This window comes from Podospora pseudopauciseta, chromosome 1 (assembly GCF_035222475.1).
Source record: "Podospora pseudopauciseta strain CBS 411.78 chromosome 1, whole genome shotgun sequence".
In the NCBI taxonomy this organism is placed as follows: domain Eukaryota; kingdom Fungi; phylum Ascomycota; class Sordariomycetes; order Sordariales; family Podosporaceae; genus Podospora; species Podospora pseudopauciseta.
In genome coordinates, this window is record NC_085892.1 from 7,049,512 (window position 1) to 7,076,162 (window position 26,651).

The 26,651-nt window shown below is 52.6% G+C and overlaps 5 protein-coding genes across 5 annotated transcripts; 2 read left to right on the plus strand and 3 right to left on the minus strand.

Moving 5' to 3' along the window:
- Window positions 1–1,277: 1,277 nt before the first annotated feature.
- Window positions 1,278–2,024, minus strand: QC763_119270 (uncharacterized protein; the record flags this gene model as incomplete). The annotated part of the gene is made up of 2 exons (XM_062908512.1): window positions 1,278–1,550; window positions 1,623–2,024. 2 exons carry the CDS (start codon window positions 2,022–2,024, stop codon window positions 1,278–1,280), a joined length of 675 nt encoding a protein of 224 aa, XP_062771620.1.
- A 4,365-nt stretch (window positions 2,025–6,389) lies between these two features.
- Window positions 6,390–9,427, plus strand: MCM1 (transcription factor of the MADS box). The gene is given in 6 exon segments (XM_062908513.1): window positions 6,390–6,419; window positions 6,705–7,384; window positions 7,488–7,622; window positions 7,714–8,636; window positions 8,647–8,952; window positions 9,010–9,427. 3 exon segments carry the CDS (start codon window positions 7,130–7,132, stop codon window positions 7,987–7,989), a joined length of 666 nt encoding a protein of 221 aa, XP_062771621.1. The 5' UTR covers window positions 6,390–6,419; window positions 6,705–7,129; the 3' UTR covers window positions 7,990–8,636; window positions 8,647–8,952; window positions 9,010–9,427.
- Window positions 9,428–11,591: 2,164 nt separating this feature from the next.
- Window positions 11,592–13,068, minus strand: QC763_119290 (uncharacterized protein). Its single transcript, XM_062908514.1, has 2 exons — window positions 11,964–13,068; window positions 11,592–11,907 (listed from the first exon to the last, which is right to left on the minus strand). The coding sequence occupies exons 1-2, from the start codon at window positions 12,476–12,478 to the stop codon at window positions 11,799–11,801; spliced, it is 624 nt and encodes a 207-aa protein (XP_062771622.1). The 5' UTR covers window positions 12,479–13,068; the 3' UTR covers window positions 11,592–11,798.
- A 5,313-nt stretch (window positions 13,069–18,381) lies between these two features.
- On the minus strand, window positions 18,382–20,010 carry QC763_119300 (uncharacterized protein; the record flags this gene model as incomplete). The annotated part of the gene is made up of 3 exons (XM_062908515.1): window positions 18,382–18,564; window positions 18,628–19,661; window positions 19,884–20,010. 3 exons carry the CDS (start codon window positions 20,008–20,010, stop codon window positions 18,382–18,384), a joined length of 1,344 nt encoding a protein of 447 aa, XP_062771623.1.
- Window positions 20,011–26,464: 6,454 nt separating this feature from the next.
- On the plus strand, window positions 26,465–26,651 carry QC763_119305 (uncharacterized protein; the record flags this gene model as incomplete). Its single annotated transcript, XM_062908516.1, has 2 exons — window positions 26,465–26,551; window positions 26,607–26,651. The coding sequence occupies 2 exons, from the start codon at window positions 26,465–26,467 to the stop codon at window positions 26,649–26,651; spliced, it is 132 nt and encodes a 43-aa protein (XP_062771624.1).

Below are 26,651 nucleotides of genomic sequence, written 5' to 3' on the forward strand. Positions count from 1 at the left end.
CCTGGTTGTGATCAGCTTTCAACCTCATGATGGGAGTGGCCGAACATACTTGACGGCTGTCCCAACTCACCAGCCAGCACGATGCAACGAGAACCGCAAGCACCACCCGCCGTCTGTCAGCCGGCATGGCGCAACACAGCCGGCCCCCTCCACCAACCACCTTGACCCGTCACAAATCCGGGACAAATACACAGGTCACGCCCTCCTACCGCAACGCTCCATCCACCAGCATGGTCCGGCATAGGCCCCGGGGTTTGGACGGAGGAGACAGGTTTTGGGGGTGGGAAGTGGGGTGGACTTGGCTTTTGAGGGTAGAGGAAGGGTGGCTATGGGGAGGTTAGCTAACTGCTGACTTGTGTGGTGAGTGGACATAACCCAAGATGAGTCACCATACGGTGAGTTTGGGTGGGAAGAGGGGCTATTCTTGGTCAAGGTGAAGTTGTGGATAGGAAGTTAAGAAAAGTAAGGTACCTAGGTGAGGAGGTTGGAGAGACATGGAGGCACGCTGATGGGAACTGATGGATGGAATGATGCTGATATTTCTTGGGGGGGAACAAGAGGATTTGTTGTGTTGTTGTGTGGATGTTTGACAAAGGCCTGGTTGGTCGTGCATGATGAACAATGTCTGTGATGGGGACTTGAAAATAGTCGAGAGACGATCCAAGATGATGGATACGTCTGATGACCTTTTGAAAGGGCGTTAGAGATGGTCGAGGACGTGTCTCTTATCTTTCAAGGCCTTGATTCCACGTACAGTTTCTATTATTCTGTCTATGGCGTGGGCGGGCAGGGTGTAACTCGCTACTGCCTACCCTTGGTAGCCCAAAGGACAGGAGATAAGACAGTCGACATTGCAAACATAAAGATGTCATTTGCCCAAACACATAATTATATACAACTGCAGACAGCCAGCTACACGCACCATCCACCATCCAGACAACATCTACAAACGATACAGGGGGGGATCATGAACCGAAATTTCCGAAAAAATGAGAAAGAGATAAAAAGGTATATGGTATGTAACATAAAGCTAGGAAAAAAAAGTAAGACTTTGCAGCCCAACAATGATGCTGCCAAAGAATGAATGGTGTGATGTGTGCAAAAAGCCGCTGCTCGCCACACGCTCTCCTCCCTCTCTTCTTTTCACCAGCCGCAAACCCAGAAGCGGACCCTTTTTCCATCCCTTGTTCGATCGTCATCGTCTCAATCCTGGCGAGTCGTGGCGGCCCAGGCGGCCCAGGCGGCTCAGCACTCCATTGCCGAAAGAAAAAATAGCGTCAAATCCTCCCATACCCGCTCTTCTCATCGATATGCCTGAACCTCTCCCTCTCCTTGCGGTCCTTGAGCAGGCAGGCGGTCGCCATGACAAACACAAAGTCGATACCGACCATGCCGAACATGGCGGTGAAGATGTTGTCGAGGAAGATGTTGGCGAACGAGGTGATGGGTGTGGCACAGCCGCGCACGAGAGCCGCGGCCGCTGGGCTGGAACAGGTCGCATCAGTGACGAACGCGGGGGAGGTGCTGTTGAAGTAACCGCAGCAGTTGAACTATTTCATAATCAGTAAGAGAAATTCCAGTGTCACATGTTGATGAACACAAAAAAAAAACACAAAACGTACCTCCGCCTGCATAAGCTGCTGGACATTCGCCGGTTGCGCCCAATAAAGCGGCGCAAAATCCTCTCTTGTCTTCAGCGTCAAGATCCATAGGAACAACCCAAGAATCATGCTGAAGAGCCCGCAAAACGTCGTCATGTAAGCGCCCAGCTTGAGCCACCCGCGAGACTGCGTCGCCAGTCCCGGTAGGGTGACCATAAATGTGAGGAAAATGAAGACCGCATTCACGATGCCCGCTGTGAGGGGAAACCTCTGATACAGAAGATTTCTGGCCGCCTGCCTCCCGTTTTCTGGAATCTCATCCCTGATGTTCCCGACGATTACTGAGAAGCCGATGATGAAGATGCCCATCAGAAGAAAGAGGCCGTCTGCCACCACGTAGGCTGCTTGTACTTTGTTCACCATCTTGCTGTTGCGTGTTGGCTGCTCGCGAGCAACCTATTTTTCGGGGAAACTAGCTCGGTTTTCGGTTCCTCCAAGGTCTCTCCTTTCAATTTTCGGTATATAACTGACGGCCAGCGTCCCTTTTCAATTTGTCTCGTCCTTTGTGATATGTATGTACGTGGTTGTCAAATATTTGCAATGAGCGTACACGGGCGAGATCGACCTGCAAATCCCAGCACCCCCCCAAAAAAATGTTGATTAAAATAACGGTTCGAATCGAAGTTGAATGGTGATGATTTCGAGTCTCGGCATCGAGCGACGGAGGTTTTCTCGAGTTCCAGCTCTCGGCGCGAGCAATTGTCGTCGAAACGTACACGAGGCGGACCCAAAGGGAATGACAGAACACACAAGCAACAAGAAAAAATGAGAGACTGTGAGGGTCTAGCCTCAACCAACAAACGACAACGAAAAATTAAGATAGGACACCCTTTCCCCAGCGGAAGATGGGAAACGGAAAGGAGAGAGGTTGCAAAAGGAGAGGGAGATGGTGAGAAGGGACCTTGGCAGAGTGGAGGAGGTGACCCAAAAGGGAGCGCAACTGAGACGGGCTCAGCCTACCACAATGCCAGATTGTGCTTCAAACTCCCAGCCCGGGCGACAATGCACCAAGAGAAATGGGCTTGACTGCGACAAGAAACAGCTGATTCTGCTCCACCGCAGCGAGTCAACCGCCTGCTTCAGCCTGTATGAGGGCTTGCGCAGACGCTGTCCAGTGTCGTAGGAGATTCTCGGTCCCTAACAGAAGCCGTTTCAGATGGCGTCGGGAGACATGGGCTGACAAGGGACGGACGCGCCAGCACGGGCCATTAGGCGCTCTGTGGCGCCGAGTGCAACGTCTCCGAGGCACAGGATTGGTTGCCCGACCCCAGGCCAAGGGGTCTGGGGACGGTCAAGATCGAACCATTGCGTCTTTCCGCCCACGCGCCATCAATTTGCGCCACCGTTCCTGATAAACAGGAGGGCCGGATTTGAAGATATCTCGAACCTGGTTGTCTCTCTTTCACGGTGTTGCTGCGAGATTGGGTTTTCGGCGATAGCTTCCCATGGGATCTTGAAGGTAGAGAAGCTGGAGGACAGATTGGCACTTACCCCTCAGTACCACGCTCAGCGCGACACAGATGCTAACACAACCTCGAGATCCCGTTCTGACGGCGGCTGGACCAAGATGAGCAACGTATCGCAGCATCGCCTCTGTTGCACAGATGGGACAAGCCCAACTACACGGTACTATGAGTTGGCAGAAGTTCAGAATCGGGCAAATCGGGTCGGTGTGGTACAAAGATAGGATTCTGAACTTCCCAGTGGCTTCTCCATCCGTTCTTTCCGACGAATCTGCTTTCTCTCTCTCGACACCGCTTTTTGGACATGACGGCTGAAGAGTGGACGGTGTAGATACGACGCAGTGTGTGAGAATATCCCAAGATTGTGAGCTGGAAATTATATAAAACAATTCGCGGTCCTGTTTTGGACAAAACATCACCTGATGTATGATCGACAACCGAGTTTTTTTCTATAAATATCATGCGGGGGTTTGGTGAGCTGTGATGTCGTTCTGGATCAGCAAAACCCAGGTTCTCGACTAGTGTTCCAGCTGACAGGAGACTCACCAGCAGGCACAATGTTCGAGGCCTTCAAACACCGGACGAGATGCTTCGGCCGTTGGAAGCCCCGCTTCCGAGGAATTAATTAGTAAGCTCGGTGCCCCCAAGTGGAGGCCCGCCCGGAGCGTTGAATATGGTCAACCAATCAGACCGCGGCTGGCTTCCAGAAGGAGAAGTTTTGCACTCCGGCCTCCGGCGCAATCCACCAGCGAATTTCACCATCAAAGCCGAGTGCCCACACTTCACCGTTGGAATTCCGCTTCTTGAAGCGGAGTGGAAAACAGTGACAAATAAGCCATCTCTGTAGTCTCAGAGCGTCGATAAACACCAGGAGTGTCGAACCTGGAGTTTGGGCCGGAGAAAATAGAACAAGATAGGCCCGCCTCAAAAGCACGCTCCAAACTAAAGCCGCCAACGTCTCCTCGCCCCAGATTTCAGCACAGTTTGGAGACCAGGCGGAAAGTCAATTGCCCTGGCTTCGTCCGACTTTCCATTCTCTTCACTTCATCCCATCTTCTGTCAGATGAATGCACCCCAGAGCTGAACAATCCCATGGTACTTCGTCGCTATCGATGTTCCCCCCTCTCCTATGTTGGAAACGGAAGCATTACAAGTGATAAAATCTCTCCCTGCTTGTGCATCAACCAGCGGCTCTTTGACCCCCCCGGGGCTATGACTACGGCTTACCAGGGCCCCTTTTTCGTGTGCAAATCCTCCACGGGCGCAATCACACGCTATCGCCTCTCCCCGCTTCCCCCTCCCCCTTGCCTGATGCATGGGACCAACCTCACCTCACGGGCAAATCGTTCAAGATTTCATCGCGCAACGACTCGAACAGGGGGAAACGGCACGGGTCGCCATAAAAACAAATTCTAAAACCCCACCGCGGGGGCCACACAACGCAACAACTCCAAGAGCTTGAGGTCGGGTTTGTTGAACGCCAAGATATGACATATCTTGTTTGAACGATGCTTCAATGTTCATGATGGCTTGTCGTCGATGTCAAGTGTGTTTTCGAGCCGCTTGACCTGTCAGATTGTTTTCTATTCGTCATCTGCAGACCGGCTTTCTGGTTCGGAGATGCCGGTTGGCTGGGAAGTAAAACATATTGCCCGCCATCGGTACATCTCACATCTCCCGGGCGAGCTCAACCTAGCCTTCACATCGATCGTCGGTGGGGGAGGAGCAGTGCGCCATCTGTCATCAGCCCATCACTCTCCGTCCAATATCGATGCAAGGGACTGGAGAGTCCGGCGGTAGACGTACAGATTTCTAATCTCATCTCTTCCCCGTACTGACAACCCAGAGCTGCAGGTAGATAGATATATTGCAGAAACGAGATAAAATGATACCCCGCTGCGGTTACACGCTGAGCTGATTGTCGGCTGCGATCACCAGCGTCACTGGTTGCATTCCAAGGAAAAGTTCCAAGGGGGTCGATGGAGGCAACTCGAGAGGCTTCGGAATTCGATAGTTTGTAGCTGCTCCTCCACACAGCTTGCATCGTTCTGATGAGGATGGGAAGTGTAAGATGGTTGGCGGTGCTCGTCATTGGACACGGCGTCCTAAGGAGTGGTTCCGACCAGCGAAAACCCCCTGTTCTGCCTGCACCGGAAGGCTCGCGGCGAGAGGGGGTAGGGAGGGACGCGTGAAGCGTGAGGAAGCCAGAGGAAAGCCGCTCTGTGCTGGCTGACGGGCGACGCGGACTGGTACTGCGGAGTTGCGGCGTCAAAGAAGACCATTGTCGACCCCACACCCACGGGCATCCTCGGCGAACCGCCTCCCGTGCTGGTTCACACAGCCCATTGAAATTTACAATGTCAGATGCAAGTGCCCTGCCGGAAGTGTTACGCGCAAGAAATAATAGCGGTCCCTCGCCGCCAGCATCACTTGGCCGGCCTAGGGCACCTTCGCTTGCCGTTGAATCACAAACAGTGATCCATCGTGTCTCCAGGCCTGTGGGTATCGGATATTCCCCCGTGGAGAGAAAGGCCGCAACACCGTCTTCATCCTCCGTCTCTTCTCCAGAGATCAGCCCTGATAAAATGGCCGAGAGGATGACAGATGACAGCGGCCTGGGCCTGGGCCTGGGGGTTTTAGATGGAAAGTCAACATGGAAGCCGTCGAGGCCTTCAGTCCCCCCCACACGCTTGTCAGACTGCATTGACCATTGCCCCAGCGAACAGGCCCGGTGGCACAGAGCACTCGGTGGTCTGTCTCTTCGCCAACGTTATTTGTCCCTCTCGCACTTGTTTGGTCTGATCTGGTCGGGTCTGCTTGAACCGGGGTCTCGAGGGCCGAGGGATGGGGGATGGGGATCGCTTGATTACCACAGTGCATCTCTCCGCAAGCGAACTGTGGCTACCTGGCCGCCCAGTCTCCCTTCCAGACGGCGCACTGTGCTGACGGAACCCTGACAGGGCAGTTGTGGAGCGGACAGGCCTGTCACCAACCAATCACTAGTCACCTGATGCCAGCTGGAGCTCTCCTTGAGCCGTGCCCTTCCGCGAACGGAAATCAGCTTTCTGGTGCAGCAGTTGCATTCAAGCTCAAACTCAGCTCCAACCAGGACTGCGACGGTACCTATTAAGAGACCAAGAGAGCTTCATAGGCATGGAGATAAACTCGTGATAAGAGAGGTAACTCACCACAGGTCAGAAGCGGCAGTGTCAGAGATGCAGCCACGGTGTTCTTGCAGCCTTCTCTCCTCCCGTCAAAGTGTGAAGTTCAAACTTGCTGCTGCAGCCTCCTGCAGGTGGGTGTTGCCCCCAATGGATGCCGCTACCCAGCTAGCGCCCTTTCCTCCCTTGGGCAAGGCCTCGGGACAGCCCCCTTCCCTCTCGCGTTCCCACACTCACACCGTGCACTCGAGGACCGCCACCCCACCCCCCCGCCTTCGTTTTTTTAACTGTCTGGTCTGTTCATATGGCCCGCAGGCTGCGTGCCACCAACTCGCTATCCTCTTTTCAATCATTCCGCTGTCACCAAACCCGTTCAGTCCAGGTGCGCCTACTTACATTTGATGCTTGTTTCTGGACAGGGAGCCAGCAGTCCAAAAACGTATTTGACGCGGTCAATTCAGTCAATCTGCATCGCGGCTTCTTTTGATTGATCCGTTTTTGTGTTCTCTTTTAACTCCCAGCCTGCCAGTTCCCAAATCGCTCTTCAAAAAACCGATCCGATTCTGTGTGTCGAGTTGCTCCGTCCGGTGCATGCCACACGCGCGAACTGCCTGCCTGGGTCAGCCTGCCAGACAAAGCCAACAAATAAAAATTAAACGTGATTCCTCGCTTCCTTCCGCCGGACCAGCCTCGACTACAGTGCAGCGCCCAACCAGGTTTCTGCGACAAAAAGGCGACCTCTCCGCTCGAACGCCAGATCAAGTCTAGGCCATCGGCATACCGCTCAAAACAGCATCTCCACCATTTTGCCTTTTTTGTATCTCGTGATACCTGAACGGTAAAAATGGCCGACATCACTGACCAGCACGACCAAACCACCCCAACCGAGCTCGACGACGTGCACTCGGTCGGCAATGGAAACTCGGTCGCCGGGGAGTCTCGTGGCATCAAGCGCGCCCGACCTAGCACTGCCGACGACGACGATGACGACGACGAGAAGGGCGGCCGTGAGCGTCGCAAGATTGAGATCAAGTTCATCAGCGACAAGTCGCGCCGCCATATCACATTTTCCAAGCGCAAGGCTGGTATCATGAAGAAGGTACGTTCGTTCGCATGTTTGGACAGAGCAGCGCGCTCCTTGCAACAACGCGTCTTTTCTCCACGATCGATCAATCGCTGATCCGAACTGCTGTGTATATCAGGCCTACGAGTTGTCAGTCTTGACAGGCACCCAGGTGCTCCTCCTCGTCGTGTCCGAAACTGGCCTCGTCTACACATTCACGACGCCGAAGCTCCAGCCTCTGGTTACCAAGTCTGAGGGCAAGAATCTGATCCAGGTAAGACATGAGCTTGGGAGCCGGGCAGGATGCACGTGTCGCGTGAACTGTCGCATCATGGCCATGGATCTTTGCTGACATGCTGTTGTAGGCCTGCTTGAACGCGCCAGAGCCTTCTAGCAGCGCTGAGAATGGTGTCGACGAAGCTAATGCCGTCGACTCCCCCGAGGAGCCGCCCAGCAGTCATCTTCCTCCTCAGCAGGGACGACCTGGAATGCAGCAGCCTCACGCCATGCCTCCCAACTACATGCCCGTTGGTGGGATGGATCCCAGCGCGATGGCCTATCAGAACTACGTGAGCCAACAGCGCGGCGGCCAATACATGCCGCAATCCGGTCTGCAACAGCACGCTGGTCACCAGTCATAACCGTCCCGGCCGAGTTTTGTCATGACTTTACCTTACGTATCTCAATACCCAGCAATTAATGCACCTGTGTAAACGTCCAGTTTCACATTCGACATCATCACGATGAGGCCACACATTTGACGAGGATTATCTGGTTCGGCGTTTGATTGGGGCATGTCCATTACCTACTTCCGTATTTTATACCTCTTGCTTTTCGGCGGTGTTTTGCCGGGATTTCGTTTCTGCTGACACCACCTCCCCCTGGTTGTTTTTGTTGGACATCTGGTGCGCTCAACCCGTCCAGATATCGGTGCGGTCAGCTCTTGGTTTTTGAACACATTTGGGTTCTGGTTTCGCCTGACAGACCCAGACCCTTTGTGCTGTGTGCGTGGCGCTTTAAAGGTGGTGGGTTCGAGAGAAAAGCGTGGCGGGCAAGGGATTATAGACCGAAAATGTCTTTGGCACTCGGGATCCTGGGAGGTTGGGTCTGCGCATGGCGGCGTCGGCTTGGTTTTCTATTTTTTTTTTTCAAGGCAACTTGCCTTGTCAAGTTCTGCCTGGTGGTTTGCCGTCGTTCTTGAGACTCTTTCTGGTTCTTTTTTGGCGAAGGGTTGGGTGGACACGCAACGTACTTGGAGCACGACATATGAGCAGAAAAGGCTTATGATCTGAAGGAATTGGGAACGGTTCGGCCAGCATAAGAACAGCGATTTCACACCTCAGGTGCAAAATCGTCTTTTCATTTTCCAGACCTCTGTTTAGCGATTTTGACTGATCACTTGGCTTGGACCTTTTTGTTGCGGGTCGCTTGCTCTTTATGATGCTATTTCTCCCCAAAATAGAGACGCGGACAGCTTGGTGGATGAGGGAGAGGCGGTTGTTTCTCATGTAATTTCTGCTGCGCTGGGAGGAAGGGGGAAGGCCTGGGGGGAAGGGGGAGGGGGAGGGGGAGGGGGACACCTCTGGGGACGGCGTCGGAAGAAAGTGAGTATCTATACCTGTATGATATAGCACAAAGTTTTAACCCTGAAATATATCGAGTTCACAATCCTGCTGGCAGCGTTGCTACGTGTGTTTCTTGAGACCGTTCCCGGATTAACATGAGGATAAGGTTAATGAGATGATGTTGGCCCAACTGGGAAGGAGAGTACAGCCGGCTTACATGGAACCTGGCTAATCCCTTTTTGACCTTTTTTTTTTTAACAATGATATGATCCTAACCGGACCGGGCGTTCAATTAATCGATCACCTACTCACGGACACGGACTTGCTGCCCGGTTTTATTCTTGGGCTCAATGCCTGCCGGTCGGGTGCCTGCGTCGAGTCGGTCGGCAAGTCCCGTTCAGGTTTTATAGGCGCATGTAATGTATCCACAGAGCCGCCTGGGTGTGGCGATGACGCGCTGCCCTCGGGGGAAGAAGAAAGAGAGCTGCTTGAGGGTGGGGGACTGGTATGGCCCTTGTATGATGAGGTGGTTGACCGATGAAGGACTTGCCCTTTTTTTTTTTCTTTTTTTTTTCTTTTTTTTTCTTGTGTGGTGGTCTGCTGCTCGGGCTGTGAGGCAAGGCGGGGATGGGTGCCGTTTTCGTCGACGACCTCCATACCAGGACACTGTCGATCAAGCGCATGCTAGAAGCTCAACTCTTTTCTTCAGAGTTCCAGGGCACTAAAAACTGCAAGTTCAAATCCAGAGCAATCTCATCTATCCGTTATGTCGGTAGTTAACCCTGAAGATAATAGCAGACCATGGTGGTTTCTAGATGCTCAGGAAACGCATCAGGTTTCTTTTAAGCCCAACATATCCGACCAACCTCAACTCCCGACTACCTAGTGGGGGTAGAAAGGTAGTTAACTGGCTTTTGGGGTCAGTTTACACCAAAACTTTTACCCCTGTGATCGTCGTTGAGGATTGGTGAGATGTCGGAAGGCAGCGCGAAAGGAGTAGTGGTCCACAGCCATCGCCGAAAGCAGAAGGTTGACTTACACGCACTTACACGCACCCTCACACCTGACCCGATTGGGACAAGCCATCCCCAAAGACACTTTTAAGGTTTTCTTCTTCGTCCCAGCAAACAATGGTTTTTTTTTTTTCAAAAAAAAAAAAAAATTGACTTTAGGGAAAGCAGTTTGCGCTTTACTTGGGAGGGAATAGTTCAGGAACGCTCCGCTTGGCTTCATGGTGCTAAGGTAGTGGCGGGGTTGGCAAGAATGACGCTTGACGGGAGGTGATGGAGGAGGAGGAGGGTACCACTTCCCGCTTTCCAGGACCGGGACACTGTCAATTGGAGATTTATTTTTGCACATGTTGGATGGTGATATTTTACCAGGGTATCAACCCTATCTCGGCATCCCACAAAGGGGGCTTTGGCTGAATGCTTGCCAAAGTTGTGTGAGAGATAGACGTCGGCATGTTACTGCTGGAGCAACTATAAGGACAACAACCACGCATGCAGTGAGGGCGACCACAAGCTGCAAGCCAAAATATGGCTTTTTCGCGTCCTATTTCTCACACCAGCACACCACACCGAGGAGTCCATCGAGAAAGTAAGTAGTAATCGCCCTAGGGCACAATCAACAAAGCTGCCGGCACTCAACAAACCACCGTAAATTTCCACACAACATCATCTCAACCAACTTAACAGAGCACCATTATATAGGCTGTGTGATGCTTGAAAAGTATATTTTGTCCAATATGTCAGTTGTACAATGCTCGCCCACAGAGGACCTGCTTTCTTTTTCTTAATGACCGAGCACTTTGGGCGTTGTCCAAAATCATCCTCGCTCAACCCATAAGAACTAAACAGTTATTCATCGTTTATCCGATCTCCAACTTCAGTGTAGATATCCATCTCTTAGCATCCCATCTCCCCTGCTTAGGGTGTTCTCCTTACTCCGAGGTACGCAGGCATAGCTCGTTGTGAATCCTGACGGGCAGTTCTCTTTTATCTCTTCACGGCTGTCAGCAAAACTTGTTGTTCTTGAAAACCTCCAGGAGCAGCTCAGACGGCGCTTTTTTCTGTTTGAATCAGATGACAATGGAAAAATTGGGCTGGAAGCCCTTTCAAGCCACTCTTGTTTTGTGACTTTGGGACTCGGGCTTGCAACATTTCTTGCGATCTGCGACTTGTGGGACTGCATCGTCAATTCTTGATTTCAACACTATAGACCATGACTGACATTTTTTTGGATAAATAAATTAAAAAAAAAAAAAAAAAAAAAAAAACCACCTGAATAGTATTTAGAATATTCCTCTCTTTCTTGCCCGCACTATTAGATGATCATGGGTTTAACGTTGGAACCGAGTGACAATATAGTCGAGTCCAAATCATCTCACGATTCTACCCTGTTATCAGGCTGCTAAGTTATCATGCTCAAGCCATCAACAACATCATGATGCAGTCGCAACAGGTACGAAGGTACCTGTCGCAAGCTCGATAAAAATAGCAGCGTCCTTGGCATTACGTCCAAAACTGTGGGGAAACCTGCCGTCAGCAAGCACAACCTGTCAGCGCGCGTTGCGCAGGTTTGAGCAAGATTCCAAAGCTAATGCGGAGACCTCACCAGGGGGGGCGCTATGGTGATCAGATGAAAAGGGGGGGGTTACAACATCCATCACAGAAAGTGTCGTGACAATGGCATTGTTGTTGATTCTGGTGCTTGTCCATGGCACTTTTCCATGCTTCAGATGTGGAATGCTGTTTCATCTGCGCCAGGATCCATTCCCTTGCCATGCCATTTACCTGATGTTCTCATCCGAGTTAAAGTAGAAGAATATACACCCAAATACCAATTCCAACACGCTCATAAACTCCGTACCCAAATGCCCCATGTTAGTGTTCCGTAGAAGAAATAAATCTGCCCACGAGCAGACTACCCAAGAATGTGCCTCCCAACACGGACAAGAAATACCCCACGTTCATCGACATCACAGCCAACATCCTATATCGATTTGTTAGCATCGCCCTCCGTGACATCTAGTCATAGTGATGACTCACAGTAAATAACCCACGCCCGCCACGACGGTATCAATCGCTGCCCTCACCGGATCAACACTCAACCTCCACGGCCTCGCATGGCTCCCTGTCCTCCTCTGCACAACAACCACGTTCTCCTCCACCCCGTTCTCGCTCAGCACCGCCGCCTTGCCTAGCGAATCCCTGCTGAGATTCTCTGCCAGTGGCGCTTTTCCATTGACCACGACATACCGCCTGTTCATCTCCTTATCCAACCACCTCAGCTCCTGCCATGACTTGAACGCTAGCAGCCCCCTGAAGATGACGGCAAGAATAATGAGAAAGATGCATGTGCCTGCGTAGGCGCCGGCGTTGGTCGGTGTCCATTTCGTCGAGAACAGGGAGGTGGACATGGAGTTTTGGAAGATGGCCATCATGGACATGTGCGTGTCCATGCCCATCGAGCCATCTGGGCTTGTCGATGCGGCGGCGGTGTTGGTGGTGGTGTGGCCCGAGTGAGATTCGGCGCCGTGGCGGGCGTAGAGTAATGGGTCCATTGTGTTGATATTGGATGGGCGAGAGACTCTGAGGACCTCAATTGGAGTTTAAGTGGTGGTGAATCTCAGGGGGTGTTGTTGCTTGTCACGCTGCTGACTCAATTGCGTGATGTGGCTGACCCGAGGTTGCAAGATGATAAAGAGGAGATCCGCGATTCTTGTGATGCCAGATCGGAGAGCGCTGCCCTGATGTATTTGTTGTATCCGTTTAGCCGTCGCGTGGGGTATAGTGCGTGGTGAATTCTTTCTCTTGAATTGAATGGTAAGGACGGGACGGCTGGCGGAGAAAGCGGTGAGTGATATATTTATCGCCTTTGCAGTACGCAGTGAGAAGAACAACATGAGCAAGTTGTTGTCTTGTCAGAGGATGAAACGTGTATGGGAGAGAGGATCACGCATGGAGCGGCGAGGGAGGTTTATGTTCCGCCATGCCATGGTGATCTGGGTGTCTGGATTTGGAAGAAACATGCTCAAATGTGGGGGTTGATGCAGTGACAGGGGTCAGTTGAAATGTGGGGGCGGGAGCGCAGATGGCTGACCAGGGGGCCATGTCCACGACACCAACGGCAAGTAAACTTTTGATATTCAACCTTTAGAAGAAACAAGTCGAATATTATCTTACCATTCATGAATGGAAACGAGATTCTTCCAGTATTCATCACTGCCCTCGACATCATGCTTGTCATCAACGTTGGGGAATAGGAGACACCATCAAGATACACGAGACCTTGGTCCCGGAAAAGGCCGGTCGCTCTACCGAATAGATATCCACCCTTTTATCAGAGCGCCATTGTGAGCATCTGCTGTAAGAGAGAATGCTGTGCCATTTCAGTCCGACATGGGATGAACAAGTACTCGGCAACAATCAAACCAAAGGTAAATGTGGAGGTACCAGGTATCTCAGGCCTAACTGGGTCATTAGGCTCACCCCGGACGTTATCTCTGTTAATCATCGCAGTCTTGGGATTCGAGAAGATGATCTGATTGAACGAGGCGATGTATCAGTCCAGATCTGGCAAGTGGTAGGCTGCTGAGGTAAAGTGCTCCTGCCGGCTGTGCTTGCCTTGGGACGTAACGTTACGACCGGACAAGACTCCGCTCCTTTGCCTGCATATTCCAGACATCGTCGCAGCTTCCTTCCACCTCTGGTCAAATCTGTGAGTTGACACAATGCTGTGAGTCATTCCACTCGGCACTTGATCGAGTCATTGCAGCACTGGTGAATGTTGGGAAGGTGCAAGCGAGTCCCGGAGGAGAGGGCAACAGGTCCTGTTTGGTCAGACCGAGAACATGATCACCCAAGACATCCCCCAACAAACCACACCTCCTTTGGCCCTGGGCTGCAGCAATGCGTCTCTCCACGACCGACCGACAGCGACCATCCGTTTACCCGCCAAACCCGGAAATCTGATCGCCCATCGCCGGCGCGCGGCCGGAGACATATTACGTTGGACAAGCCGACAGCTGCAGTTGCATCGAGCCTGTCCCGGAGACATGGTCCCAGTCGAGTCTATTTTGACGACATCCCACCCTGCATCACACGGTTAGCCCCAAGGTCATAATCTGCAGAACCATCACATCGATGTTCTTTGCCGTTTTCGATACTTTCTTTTGTCATCAGAAATCCCACCTGGTGCTACCGCATTCAACGCAGCCCTGGAGGCCAAGCCGGACCTGGTTAGTACTATCAGGTATGAATGCGGGTTCGGATGCCAGATGAACACCGTCTGGCTCATCTTCCTCCGAAGTTGTGTCAGACAACTCACGTACGACGGTCTCATGGCCAGGTCCAATTTCTCCGTAGGGTCAAGACCCTTTGGAAGGCGCTCATCATCCTCATGCCTGATGAGCTGCACCTAAAATCCCGAGACAGACCAATATAGAGGAGACGGTCCCCTGCCACAGATGTGCCCTCTCTACTGTGTTTCTTCAAGGCCTAGTATCCAGCAATTGTAGCCTCGGGGAGGAGAAAATGCTGGCGATACATGATCGATGGAGCCAGTGTTGAGAAACTCGATGTAAGCCCCAGGACCTCGAGCACACGCACGGGTGATAGGGTTCTCTTTACTTACAGATACAGATTTATCTTGATCGAGATGACGTCTCTGCCGTGCAAAGAGAGCTATCACTTTGAGTGTCTCAGCCTCACCTTTCATCTCAATCTGGTTAGGCTAAGCTCCCCCTTCAGCCTCCTGTCGATCTGGCGTTTTGCCCGCAGCCACACCTCCAAAGCACCCGGCATTGGAGAAGAGGAGGCATACAGGGATCTCTTGGCTTGAGTCAATGGTGGCTTACTCGATCTTATTTCTAAACCCACAGCGCTTAGGCTACGGGACTACCTAGAGATTCAAGGTGCAATTTGATTATGGACCTCCAGTCCCCGATATCATACCTTTGGGCGCGTAACAATACTCGAGCCTTGGCATTGCCACCGAAAAGCACAACCTTTACATCTACCCCTTCTCCCGGACGAGACCGGTATCCTGCTGTGTTCATGAGGTAACCACACCCTGCAATGTTGGACCCCGAATCGGTGGGTAGGCTTGGGGGATGGGCGGTCAGGGCTGCATCCCTTCCTCTCCTCTCACTCACAACCCGATTCACAGGCGAGAAAGGTGGCTGAGGTAGCGAAGGCACGCGGCGGGCAGCGTGAATACCAAATAGTCTGTCGTACCGTGTTGTCAGACGGCAAAGAGCATGAGGCAATTCATGATTGGTACACGGCACTTGTCACCCCACGACTTCGGCCTCCAAAACGCTGGGAAGGAGTCATGGATCGGCCGTGAAGCTGGGAGGTAATAACAGTTATGTCCTTACCTTGTCCAGCCTTTGCACTCATCCGACCATGTTATTTTATTGCACACCAGAACGAATACCATTCATTGCCGAGATCAGCTGACGATGTCTTGACCACTCTAGCCTGTTATTTCCTGATCTGGGCCAGGCTGAATCGCGAGCCGCCCAGGACGCCATGGCTACCACCCTTGAGCCCGGTGGAAACCCTGCATGCTGCTGTTCATGGGCGGCACATTTTGCCCTAGGCGCCTCACAGTTCTCAAGTGGTGTTGAACTCCGGACGCCTCTCTGCCTCGACACACACGACACAGGCGCTAATACGTATGTACCCGCATCACTCGATACTTCCTGCCAGGAGGCGAAGGCTTCAGTTGGGTACAGTAAGCTCCCACCGCGACTGGGAATTGCAACAAGGCAACTCGAGAACCAATCCGTCTTTGGCAAGCATTCGGCTGTTCAGCCGCACTGCACAGTCAAAACCAGGCCCAAAACACCCCCTGCTTATTGCTTGATGATACATATGGCAAGGCTCTTTCGTAATGAAGTGAACGACGAGGAAAAAGAAAAACGAACGAAAGAAAATATGGAAACGGTAAGCTCACCCCCAAACTTACGCCGACCCCTCGCCCGGCCGGATCAGGGATTCGGTTGCAGAGCGATTGTGAGAGTGTGTCGTTCTTGCATTGGAGGAGGACCACAACGGAAGGTGTGTGCATGGTGCAATCCAGCTCTGCCCATCCACACCAGGCCCCCCCCATCCGACTTCTCCTGTGGTTCTCGGCGCAAGAGATATTCGGGAGGAGGCAGTTGGGGGAAGTGTGGGCATCCATGTCTGTGATGAGTGTGTGTTGGACCGGTGAAGGAGGGTCAGACCGGCGAGTACCTAATCCTCTTGTCCTACACCTTGGATTCCGACTCTTGAGCTTTCGTAAGACAGGGTCAATCAAATAGACACACTACTACTTGGAAAAGATAGGGGCGACTTTTGTGTTCCCTCATGACCCGTGATCGAGATCAGGAAGAGAGTGTTGGTTAGCTTAGCCAACACACCGATCAGACCAATCGAACCCATCCCGTCTCCTCTTGCCAAGCTTCCGAGATACATACATAACATGCAGACAGCAAGGCACTTGCCGCGTTTGCACATTTCGTGCGTTGCTTTCATACACACACTTGAAGCGTGGAGGGGAGTGTTTGGTTGGAAGTGCATGGTCTTTACCAGTATGTATCCGAAATGTGACAGTTTGTCTCTGCCAATGTTTCTTTTTTCTTCTTCTTCCTCGATGATGATGATCAGGTATGTACGTAAGTAGCAAGCAAACAGCGAACCGAAGAACGCCCCGGGCTGCTTTGTTCCGGACCGAGCAAGTCGTTATCTTGATCGGATCTGGGGGTGTCTTCCACATACTCGACTGGGAGGGGATGGGTAGAATTGGATGGTTATACAACATCCATGGTGGGTTTCGAAGTTGAAGTTGGTTGAGGGGATCCTATTTGGTAATGAGATTTGCCATTGGTGTGTGTGTGTGTGTGTGTGTGTGTGTGTGTGTATGCTGGAGAGCGGCTTGCCTCGTGGGGGAGAGTTTTGTTCTTCTCAGTGCCTACCTTGTTGAAAGGTTTGTCTGGATGGCAAGTGATGATAGTCACCCAAAGCACACAAATACGTATTCACATGGTCAGAAAATACTTCGTAAGATGATTCAATTATCAAGAGGAGGAGGTGGACACTCGTCCAATTTCCATCCCCGCTCAAGAATTAATTTTTTTTGGATTAATAACTCTCTCTCTCTCTCTCCCTCCTTCGCTCACCATTTCCACATTGGAAAAAGAGGAGGGGTTATAAGCCCTAGAAAGCCTTTCGAAAAAGAAGAGAAAAAAAAACCCAAAAAGAAAACAGGTATATACAATCTACCCCCTCTCTTGACCAAGCTTTTCTTTTGCTCTTGTTTTCCAGTGGACAGAGCCACTGTCAAGCTCATCTTGTTTGCCGGGGATTGTCCCATGGAGGGTTTTTTTTTCTCTTTTCCTGTTTCTTTCTTGATTTACATTATACCCTCACTTGAAAACAAAAACAATACCGTCCAAACAGTACCAAGTCAATTCCCCACCCCATCCCAGAATCGTCCCTCATCTGGCCGGCCTGCCCATCGCAATGACATCGTCGATTGTCGTGACGATTTTCGTAAAAATATTCCGAATACGACCGCTGCTTATTGGGTCAAAAACGCTATCAGTCGACCCATCCACCACTCCCATTTTTTTAATTAAAAAAAAATAAAAAAAAAAGCCATTCCCACAAACAAATACGTCTCAAGATATATAAAACAGCCAAGCAAAGCAGGAACCTCTAGCACCCAACCCTTTCCCCTTGTTTCCCAGGGGAACCAGAGATAAAACCAAAAACCAATCCTGCCGAACCCCTGCCCAAACAAGAGCTTGTGTCTTCCTAACTTTTGCCCTCGTGGTCGGGTGTGTGCGCCCTTTGCCCTGGCCCAAATGTCCCAACTCCAATAGCTTTCCCCGGAGACGAGGAGCTGTGTGCAAAAAAGAGATGGAAAAAAGTGTACCCGTCTTGTGTCCAACAATACAAAAGTGAAGCAGAAAAAAATAGACAAACGGAAAGACGGGTATGGGTATCAAGCTTGAAAACAGAGCCAAACGCTGTCCAGTTTGCTCCCCCCTCCAAAAAATAGCCAGCCCCCTTTGGTCATGTGATGATCTTGACAGTAGGAAACCCAATAACTCCCAATTCAGCTGGCCCCAGTACCCAAACTCCAGCACCCAAGCTCCAGCCTCCGCGCTTGCAGGAGATGGTGTTGTGTGCAAAGTCAAAAATATAAACAAAGACGAAGCGAAGCGGCAATGTTCCCCCAAAACAGGACCAGACCTTGTTCCCTGTGTTCATGGTCTTCCCCCCCTTTTTTTTCTTCTTTTTTTCCTTTTCCCTTCTTTCCCTTCCCTCGCCTTCCTTGTTGAATCCTGTCATCGACTTCCCCGCAGCATCATCAAGGTATACCCGCACAGTCGTTGGTCGTGATCGACATCTGCCATCGTCTTCGACACCGTCCGGACGCGTCAGGATTGATGTCCCTGTCAAGAACACATTCCTACTGCCTCTTCCTCAAAGCCGTCGGGCTAGAGGAATCCCCGTCACTCGTAGGTGGGCTCTCGCCTTGAGCGTTTGCATTTCTGGGAGCCGCGGCATTGTCCCTGTCCTTGTCCTTGTCCCTGTCTCTGCCCTTACCCTTGCCTTTGTCCTTGGACAGGCATCCCTTGACCAACATATGCCGCTGGAAACAAAGTCAGCACATGTAGCTGATAGACAACCAAAAAAAAAACCGTCGAACACATACCTTGAGTGCATCCTTCCTCGAGAAGGTCCTTTCGCAGTTATCACATGGAAAAGGCTTGACGGCCAAGTGTATCCTTGAATGCCTCTTGAGGTCATGGTTTCTGTTGAAGCTATGGTTGCACTGATCACACTTGAAAGGACGATCTTGCAGCGGCGGTTGCGGGTGGTGGTATCCCGCGTAGTTGTGAATGGGATACGGATGAGAAACATGACCATACACCACCATGGGCTGGTTTGGCTGATGCAAATTGGTCATCATCGAGCCCTGCATGCTTGGGTACGGAGGATACGTGGCTGGGGGCTGGTGATGAGGCCGATGGGATCCGGCATATATCGGAGAATGCATCCCTGGCATCAGAGGACCTAGGGGGTTTCTCCCAGGGAGAGGCCCACCCGTGGCGTTCGGGGATGGTCCGGGCTGGGAGGCATAAGGGAACGTCCCTTGCTGCGGCGACGACGCTGTTGGGTAGTAAGACGCCGAAGGTGAACGGTACTCTGACCCGACCGGCGGTGAACCTCGATTCGTCGACGACTGAGGTGCTGCCTGGCCCTGACCTGCGAGATCGGGCAAAGCAAGAACCGACGGTGATGGTGACTCCTGGGAGTGGGAAGGCATGCTTGAACCGTAAAGAACCAAAGAGCCAGCACTCCCATTCACACCAGCGTTGTTTCCGCCAGCACCGTTGGTTCCTAGCCCCCCGCCTCCGTTCACACCACTGCCGCCACCACCACCGCCGCCTGCTGAACTGGAGAACGGCGGATGACCTTGGTATGCTGAGACGCTCGGCAAGGCCCCGCCGTTAGCTGGGGATGATGAGGTTCGCCCGTGATACTGTGGGAGTGGGGAGGTAAAATTGAAGGGAATAGGTCGTTGGAAGGCCCCGGAGGTGGAATTGTTGCCCGAATAACCGTAGCTGCCCGGGGCCACCGGCGTAGGCCAGCTTCCGTGGCCGTAAAAAGACGAACCGCCGGCCGGTGATTGCTGCGAACTGCTGCCGTTGATTCCTGATGATGGGCTAGTCCCGTCCGCCACTGCTGCCCCTGATGTGGGAGTCAGAATACTTGTTCTACTGGCAATTGTGATGTTGGTATGGCTAGAAGGATAAGGGGAAGAGGAGGGAGGAGAAGAGGCCGAGGGCGCCGCCGAGAACGCCTTCCGAGGGGCCAGCTCAGAAAACGGCAGCGCCCTTTGGCCATCATCACTGTGGTCACTTGGATGGGTCATGGCTGTAGAAGCCTGTCTAGGGTCTCGCGTACTTGATAGATCTGAGTGAGAATACATCCCACTGACTGACGGTAGATTTGGCGCTCCCTCTCTCCTTGCTGCATTGTTCGGAGGAGGGGACAGGGAGTCCTCTTCGTCGCCAGACTCAGGATGCGACATCCTTGGCGGTGGTGGTGCTGGTGGTGGTGGTGGCGGTAGTGGTGGCGGAGGCATGCTTAACTGATCAAGCTGCTTTGCTGCCCTTGGTTTGGCGGAAACCGTCGTCACAGACAAGAGAGAGGAGGTAGCCACCGGAGGCTACAAGATGTGGTGGAAGATCGATGGCTTGATGGCGGTGAGATGGAGAGGCGTGGCTCACGTATCAGTTTTATACCCGTTCGACGTGACAGCAAGTGCTCGCAAGGTTTCCAGAAGATGGCGGCCCTAGCACATGGCGCAGATCAAGTTTCGATGGGGGCGCAACTAAGTTCTTCAACACCACAAAGTCTGATAAGACGAGTATGCGTGTGACCTGGGCATGAAAGCCTCTTGTACTTAAGCTTTTGATGCGTGGAGGTCGTTGACAAGGCCTGGTGGAGTGCCGATGCTGAAGGGGCGTTCGGTACGAAATACACGGTATGAACACTGCCAATAATTGGTAGTTTTCGGGTTCGGGACCCTGTCGGTAATCTGGCCAGGTCCAGCTCCAGGTCCAGCTCCAGGTCCAGGATCTGGGAGATGGGTAGAATGACGACCTCAAGCCAACCGCGCTGGACTGTTACTGCTGCCTCGTGTTGCTGCTACTCTTGCGCGGTTCCCCTCGTGTAGTTGTCCTTCATCAGGGACCCGTTGTCTGACGCAGTGGGGACGAGGGTATACCGACAGGCTGGAGACTTGGGACGGGAGAGGAAGCGGGCTGGCGGGGTGGGTGCCGGTGTTAGGGGCGGATGTGTGGGTGCCCTTTCCCTCGTGCTTTGTACTTTCAAAAGATGGGGGTGGAAAAGCGCGTCTTTTGATTTGGGATCGAACCAGGCCGGCCTGTCTAGCGCGGGAGGGCTGAAAGGACACGAACTGGGGATGTGCTGGTGAGATGAGTGTGCCACACCCTTCTCCTGGGACTCGCACAGACTTGAAATTGGCGTGCTCTTGAAAATGCGTATTGTGGACTCTGCGATGCAATGACAGCAGCAGGCTCCCGGAGGAATGGGCACAGCACAGCGCGTGTGTACGGTCTCGGATGTCTCAGGGCCAGGCTGTGGCGCTTGTTGGCTGAGTGGGCTAGCAGGTGGAAGGTGTGAGGAGAGAGAGGTACAATGTAGCAGAGCCTTCTGGGTTGTCGTAAGTATAACTGGTAGTCCTGTTGCTGCGGTGGTGGTAGCGGTGGTGGTGATGGTGGTGGTCGTCGTCGTCGTTGTTGTTGTTGTTGTTGGTAGACAGACATGGACGTGGGATGGGACAAGGCTTGAGGTCGGTGCTCAGGCTTGCCTCCGTTGCGGCTTCCACGTTGAGCTGATATCAGAGCCGGTGATAGATGTGTAGTAAGCAGGAAATAACTACCCCAAACAGGTCCCCTTCGTGACTCCTCAAGACGTGAGTATCAACCTTGAACAGTGTTTTCCCCTCAGGCACTGGGGAAAAGACAGCAGTGTATGGAAGGCCGGTACATTCAAGACTTCTTAACGAAAGACATACCCCCCTCCCCCCCTGCCCTGCCGCATGCACAGCTGGGAGAGCTCTGCGGGACTGGGACTGCACAGGGCACGGCTTGCTGGGAAAATGTCTGCGAGCCTGGTGCCGAGACCCTGGCTCGACTCTTCTTGATGTCGACACACATGGATGTGTACTGTAAGTATCGTATGGCCGCCCCCAGTTACGGGAGCCGTAATACGGCCACCCACGCTGGGCGTGTGTCTACTGTACCCAGGCTGAACGACACCCCAGTGGACAAGCGCAGCAGGAGGAGCCAGAAGCGGTATAGCTTGCCTGTCCGAACCGACCTGAAGATCGGGGCTCCATCAACATCCAAAACCTTTTGACGCTGCTTCTTACCAACTCGCTCAAATGATGCGTTGAGGGCTGGGGGAAAACACGAGGGGTGCGTGAGGGAGAAGCAGAGGTTGAGGGCAAGTATGGCAGCTTGTTTCTTCCACGCCTGGCCGAGAGAGAATATCCACCAGAACTCGACTTGGTAATGCTGGGTTCAATATGTGTGTTCTTTCTCACTGTCGAACACTCAGCATGTACGGTTCTTGGCAAGCTAGAACCCTGGTGCGCGGGAGGCGAGCACCAAGAGACGGTCGTTGACAGGGAGGTCAGATCCCTCACTTTTTGGCTGTGCCTCTCCCACGCTCACCTTTCGTCCCTCCCACCCGTGCACCATGCTTCCGGCATGCATGCCGCATGCCCCCCTACGCTACACCTTACCTGGGGGTGGGAGAGAGAGAGAGAGACAGAGAGAGAGAGAGACAGAGAGAGAGAGAGAAAGAGAGAGAGAGAACAAGAGGGAACAGGGAGAGAAGTTTTCCATGTCCTGTACGTGCATGGAGGGGGGGTGCTCTGTCCGGACTTGTCCAACTGGCTATCTAGCTATCTGGCGAAGCCCTCACTCACCTCAACCAGCTGCCAGAATGGGCTCAAGCTCCCCCCTCTCCCGACCAGCTGATGTTGAGTTGCCGCTGCGCGGTTTTTGTCTCTGGTCCCTGCGCTCCGAATTATGACATGCCTAGTAGGTGGACTTGGCCACATGTCAAAGAGAGCATGATTGATGCGCACCAGGGATGACAGGTGGACTGGTGCATCGCGGTCCGCTCTTTTGGTCCCAATTCAGGTCTGCCACGGACGACAGCAAAGGATAGCGGCATGTCCCCAAGAAAAACAAGCTGTTTTCACCAGAAAGTGCTGCTAGCCCTACTAAACGTCAAAGCGATAGCTTCTTTGCCGAGTTCGTCCCCTCTATTCGGTTCCACCTGACAAAGCCTGTTGGGAAGCTTGGCTGGTGAGTGGTGGTGGTGAGCAAATGGAGCAATGGGATGACATCTTGGATTTTCCCCAAAGCACAAGTCCCCAAGCCCGCACCCCGGTCACCGGTGTCTCCCTATCCATGCTTGGCGGCCCTCTTTGACGAGATGCTCGCGTCTCGATTCGGATTAGACCCTTTCCAGCATCGTGGGCTTCCCTGTGGGCCAAGTTCCCTGCTGGGTGAGTGTGAGTGGCCAGTGTGGGCCGTGGGCTGGCCAGCCCATCTAGACCTCTTGGCATTGAACAAGGCCTGTGAGTGCCTGAGCAAGACATTGGATGGCCCCAACGAACAGAGGGTTTGGCGAACTGGCTTCTCTTCTCCCGATGTCTTCCGCGGGTACAAAGACACCAATGTTTCGCCGTGATCAATGTCGGGGACCAGGTGCCCTTATCCCGGCATTGGGGGAAACGGCCATTTTTCCACATCGCCGCCTTCCACCATCTCTGAGATAGGCATGTCGGCATGTACATCGCGGTAGGGGTAAATTAGCTCAGCGTAGCTTTCCAGCGGCACTGGCGCTGGGCTGATGCAGCCATTTTCTCGCTCATCGTGCGCGTGGCGCTCTCCTATCTGCAAAACCCATTCGAGTCGATTTGGTTGTTTCAAACACAGATCGGACACGCGGCCGGCACCTGGCTCTTTCGGGATGGCTCTCAGGGTTTCTTCTTTGCCGCACCATCTTTGTTTGTTGGAAAATAGGCTCCGAGCCCGTCTTGTGCTAGTGTTGTTGGGGGACCGCTCATGTCAACACAAAGCAGAGCGCTTGAAGGCACTGCCGCAGGTGTCCTTCCCCCAAGACCTGCCTGCATAGCCATCGCTTTTTTCAGCTGAGGAGCTGGCTGGCCTTTGGATACCACTGACCAGGGCATCCCCTCATGCATCCGCCCTGGCGTTTCCCCATCGAAACCCAGTCGCCGGGTGTATTGGGAACCACTAGTTCCTCTGCAGCCTGCACGGGATCATCATATTCAGTTGTACTATGATATGGCATTGTCGCACGGAAAGCAACCTCACAGAAAAAAGGCTCCGTAGCATGGTGAACAGACCACCCAGCGCGCTTTTTTTTTATTTTGTTTTTTATTTTTGTTTTTTATATATATACATACATATATACATCCATATATCCATACATATATGCATGGATATATGTATGTTTATGTATAAATGTATGTATATATATGTATATATGTATGTATATGTATGTATATGTGTATGTATATGTATGTATAGATGTATGTATACCTGTATGTATATATGTATGTATACCTGTATGTATATATGTATGTATACCTGTATGTATATATGTATGTATATATGCATGTATATCTAATTTTTTGGTTTTTTTTTATCTCTGAGCGAGTCCCTGTCAAGGACCTTGGGCGAGCCGAGATGGACGAATCCGTCGGTTGACCGCTCCCGACCCGTACCGCGATTGGCGGGTATGGCTTTTGCGTGCCGTGAATGCGTCAGAACGGGATGGGGGAAAAGGATGCTGTCTTGTGCCGTTCCCCGCTCATCATTCCGCTCGGTTTTCCACAGATGACAGTATCTTGTCTGCTGTGTGTGCCTTGTAACGAGAAATGCCAGCGTTCTTATATCACTTTGACTGTGCCTATGCCTGCGCCATGCTTCTTTTGCCATTCTTGGCTGTGGTTGTTCGCCATCAAATACTGCTGCGGTCTGAAGTCAGCATCTCTACACCGTCGTCTTCCCCTGGTCAAAAATGGCGATGCGCCTGGTTCCTGGACACCTGGTTTTTGGGTTTACCCCCAACAGCCCCGGGGGTTTGGAGATGAAGAGAGACACGGAGACGAGCCTTTCCTCCATTCGGGAATTTTTGACGAGACTGTGATTCCAGTGACCAACCATTGTAGATTTCTTTGATGGCGGGTGGTTTATTAGACAAGACAACCACCGTAGTGAGGCTCCAGCAGAAACGTACTTTTGCTGTTGCCATTAGGATCTTCTCGTGTGATCGGCCTCCTTTGCTTTCAGAGATGTAACACAGCATTCTCTTTGTGTCACCTGTGTCGAGGACACTGAAGATGTTGAAGATGCCATGCTTTGTCGAGATCTAATGAGGAACTAGGACAGGCCAGGCGCCCATTAGAACCTCGTCCGCTACAGCTTTCCCACAGATGATCGGCTGCGGTACGTAACGGCACACCCTGGAGCGGGTCTAGTGCCGCCAGTGCAATACAGTACCGTCAAGCAAGGTTTTGGAGAATCAGAACCAGAACAGACATCGTATGGATTGCATGTGCTGCTCGTCTATCCTCTCGGGGATTGCTCAATGCGACCAGACGGCGCACTTGCTTGCGGGGGCAGCCCAGGCGATGTTACAGCAGAAACGAACCGACCACGGCGGGGTCAATGATGAGCATTACAGTACACCTCTGGTTTGTTTCGTTTCGTGTAGAATGGCGTCTTCGTCTTTCCTCACTTGTCGAAAAGGCACGGAATGTTCTACTTTCTGGCTGCTGCAGGTCCTGGCTGCCCGCGGCTGACAATCCATCCGCTGACGATCAGATGTGCCTGCCCCTGGCACAGCAGGCCCATGCTGCAAAATCGAGGAGACAATCACATAATGTGCAGTTGCTGAGACTGACCGACCTCCACGCATTTTTTTTTTTTTGATAGCAAATGTGGCGTGCGACAAGCAATGGGAACGGTTGAGACCAGCGACGGGTAGCCCATGTGCTTGTTTATATCTCGGGAGGCTGGGTCGAGCCCAATCAGGGTGCGACCTCGTATTCCTTGACCGGCCCCAGCTCATCAAGACAGGATCTCGTTAGCAAAGACAGCGTTGCTTTGTATGAAGATCCTGTCGCGTGTCGTCGAAGTCGAATGAGGCTCGAAAACAGTGGCGCTTGGGTTTCTCAAATGCGCACACAAAGGCGGCGGGGAAGGGCCGCTGCGGAAAGGCGTCTGTCTGGCTTTCTTCGACAAGGACCCAAGCCACACACACAGACACACACACACACACACACACACACACACACACACACACACACACATAGATGAAGAAGAGCCACGATGGCCTTCGACGCCCTCCCCCGCAACAGGACCTCGCACCGCAGCAAGGCGGTCCGTGCGCTGAGCTATTTGGCCAACCCCCGCACACCAATACAGCGCAAACCCGGGGTGTGGAAAAGAGCGGGAGATTGATAGGCTGGGAAATACCGAAATTCACAACAGCCAAAACGAGACGTGATCCCCAATACTTTGATGCAAGCTGTCGGGAAATTTGAACAGCTGGGAGCTTCACAGAGAGCTGGAACAAGGGCCGGGATAGGAGCAGCCCTCGATATTGCGGAGCCAGTTCATACAGCACTCGGCACAGGTTCTGTGCTGTCCTCGCCCGGCTGGTGCCCGAAAGGGGGAGCCGACAGACAGCTGGTTGTTGAGCCGCAACTCGGCCAGATCTTCTCGAGCTTGGACGCCACAAGCGGGCAGCGCCAACCATCTGAACCGGGAGTTGATCGCCACAAGCTCGGAACTGCAGAACTAGCCTCCTGTCAAGAGATCAAGATCGTGGCCGTTTTGACAGCAGCCTCTCGCGTCTTCCCGCGCCGGCAGATACAAGAGGGAAGCCACAACGGCACACTGCTGCCGATGTCCAGAGGTGGAGAGGCTGAGCGGCCAGGCGGAACGGCTGGAGTGAGGCGGGCAGCTCGATACCACAGAGTCGGTAGCTGCGTAGGCATTACAGCAATGAAAGCAATTCCTGTCTTCTTGTTCACACCTTCCCAAACAGGACGTCTTTCTCCACCCATCTCAACCGCCGCATCTTGGACTGTAA

Bases quoted from the DNA above. Each gene is read 5' to 3' on its own strand.
- MCM1 (XM_062908513.1), top strand. From the start codon at position 7,130: ATGGCCGACATCACTGACCAGCACGACCAAACCACCCCAACCGAGCTC. The intron at 7,385-7,487 runs GTACGTTCGTTC...TGTGTATATCAG, and splicing joins AGGCTGGTATCATGAAGAAG to GCCTACGAGTTGTCAGTCTT. The intron at 7,623-7,713 runs GTAAGACATGAG...ATGCTGTTGTAG, and splicing joins AGGGCAAGAATCTGATCCAG to GCCTGCTTGAACGCGCCAGA.
- QC763_119290 (XM_062908514.1), bottom strand. From the start codon at position 12,478: ATGGACCCATTACTCTACGCCCGCCACGGCGCCGAATCTCACTCGGGC. The intron at 11,908-11,963 runs GTGAGTCATCAC...AAATCGATATAG, and splicing joins GCGGGCGTGGGTTATTTACT to GATGTTGGCTGTGATGTCGA.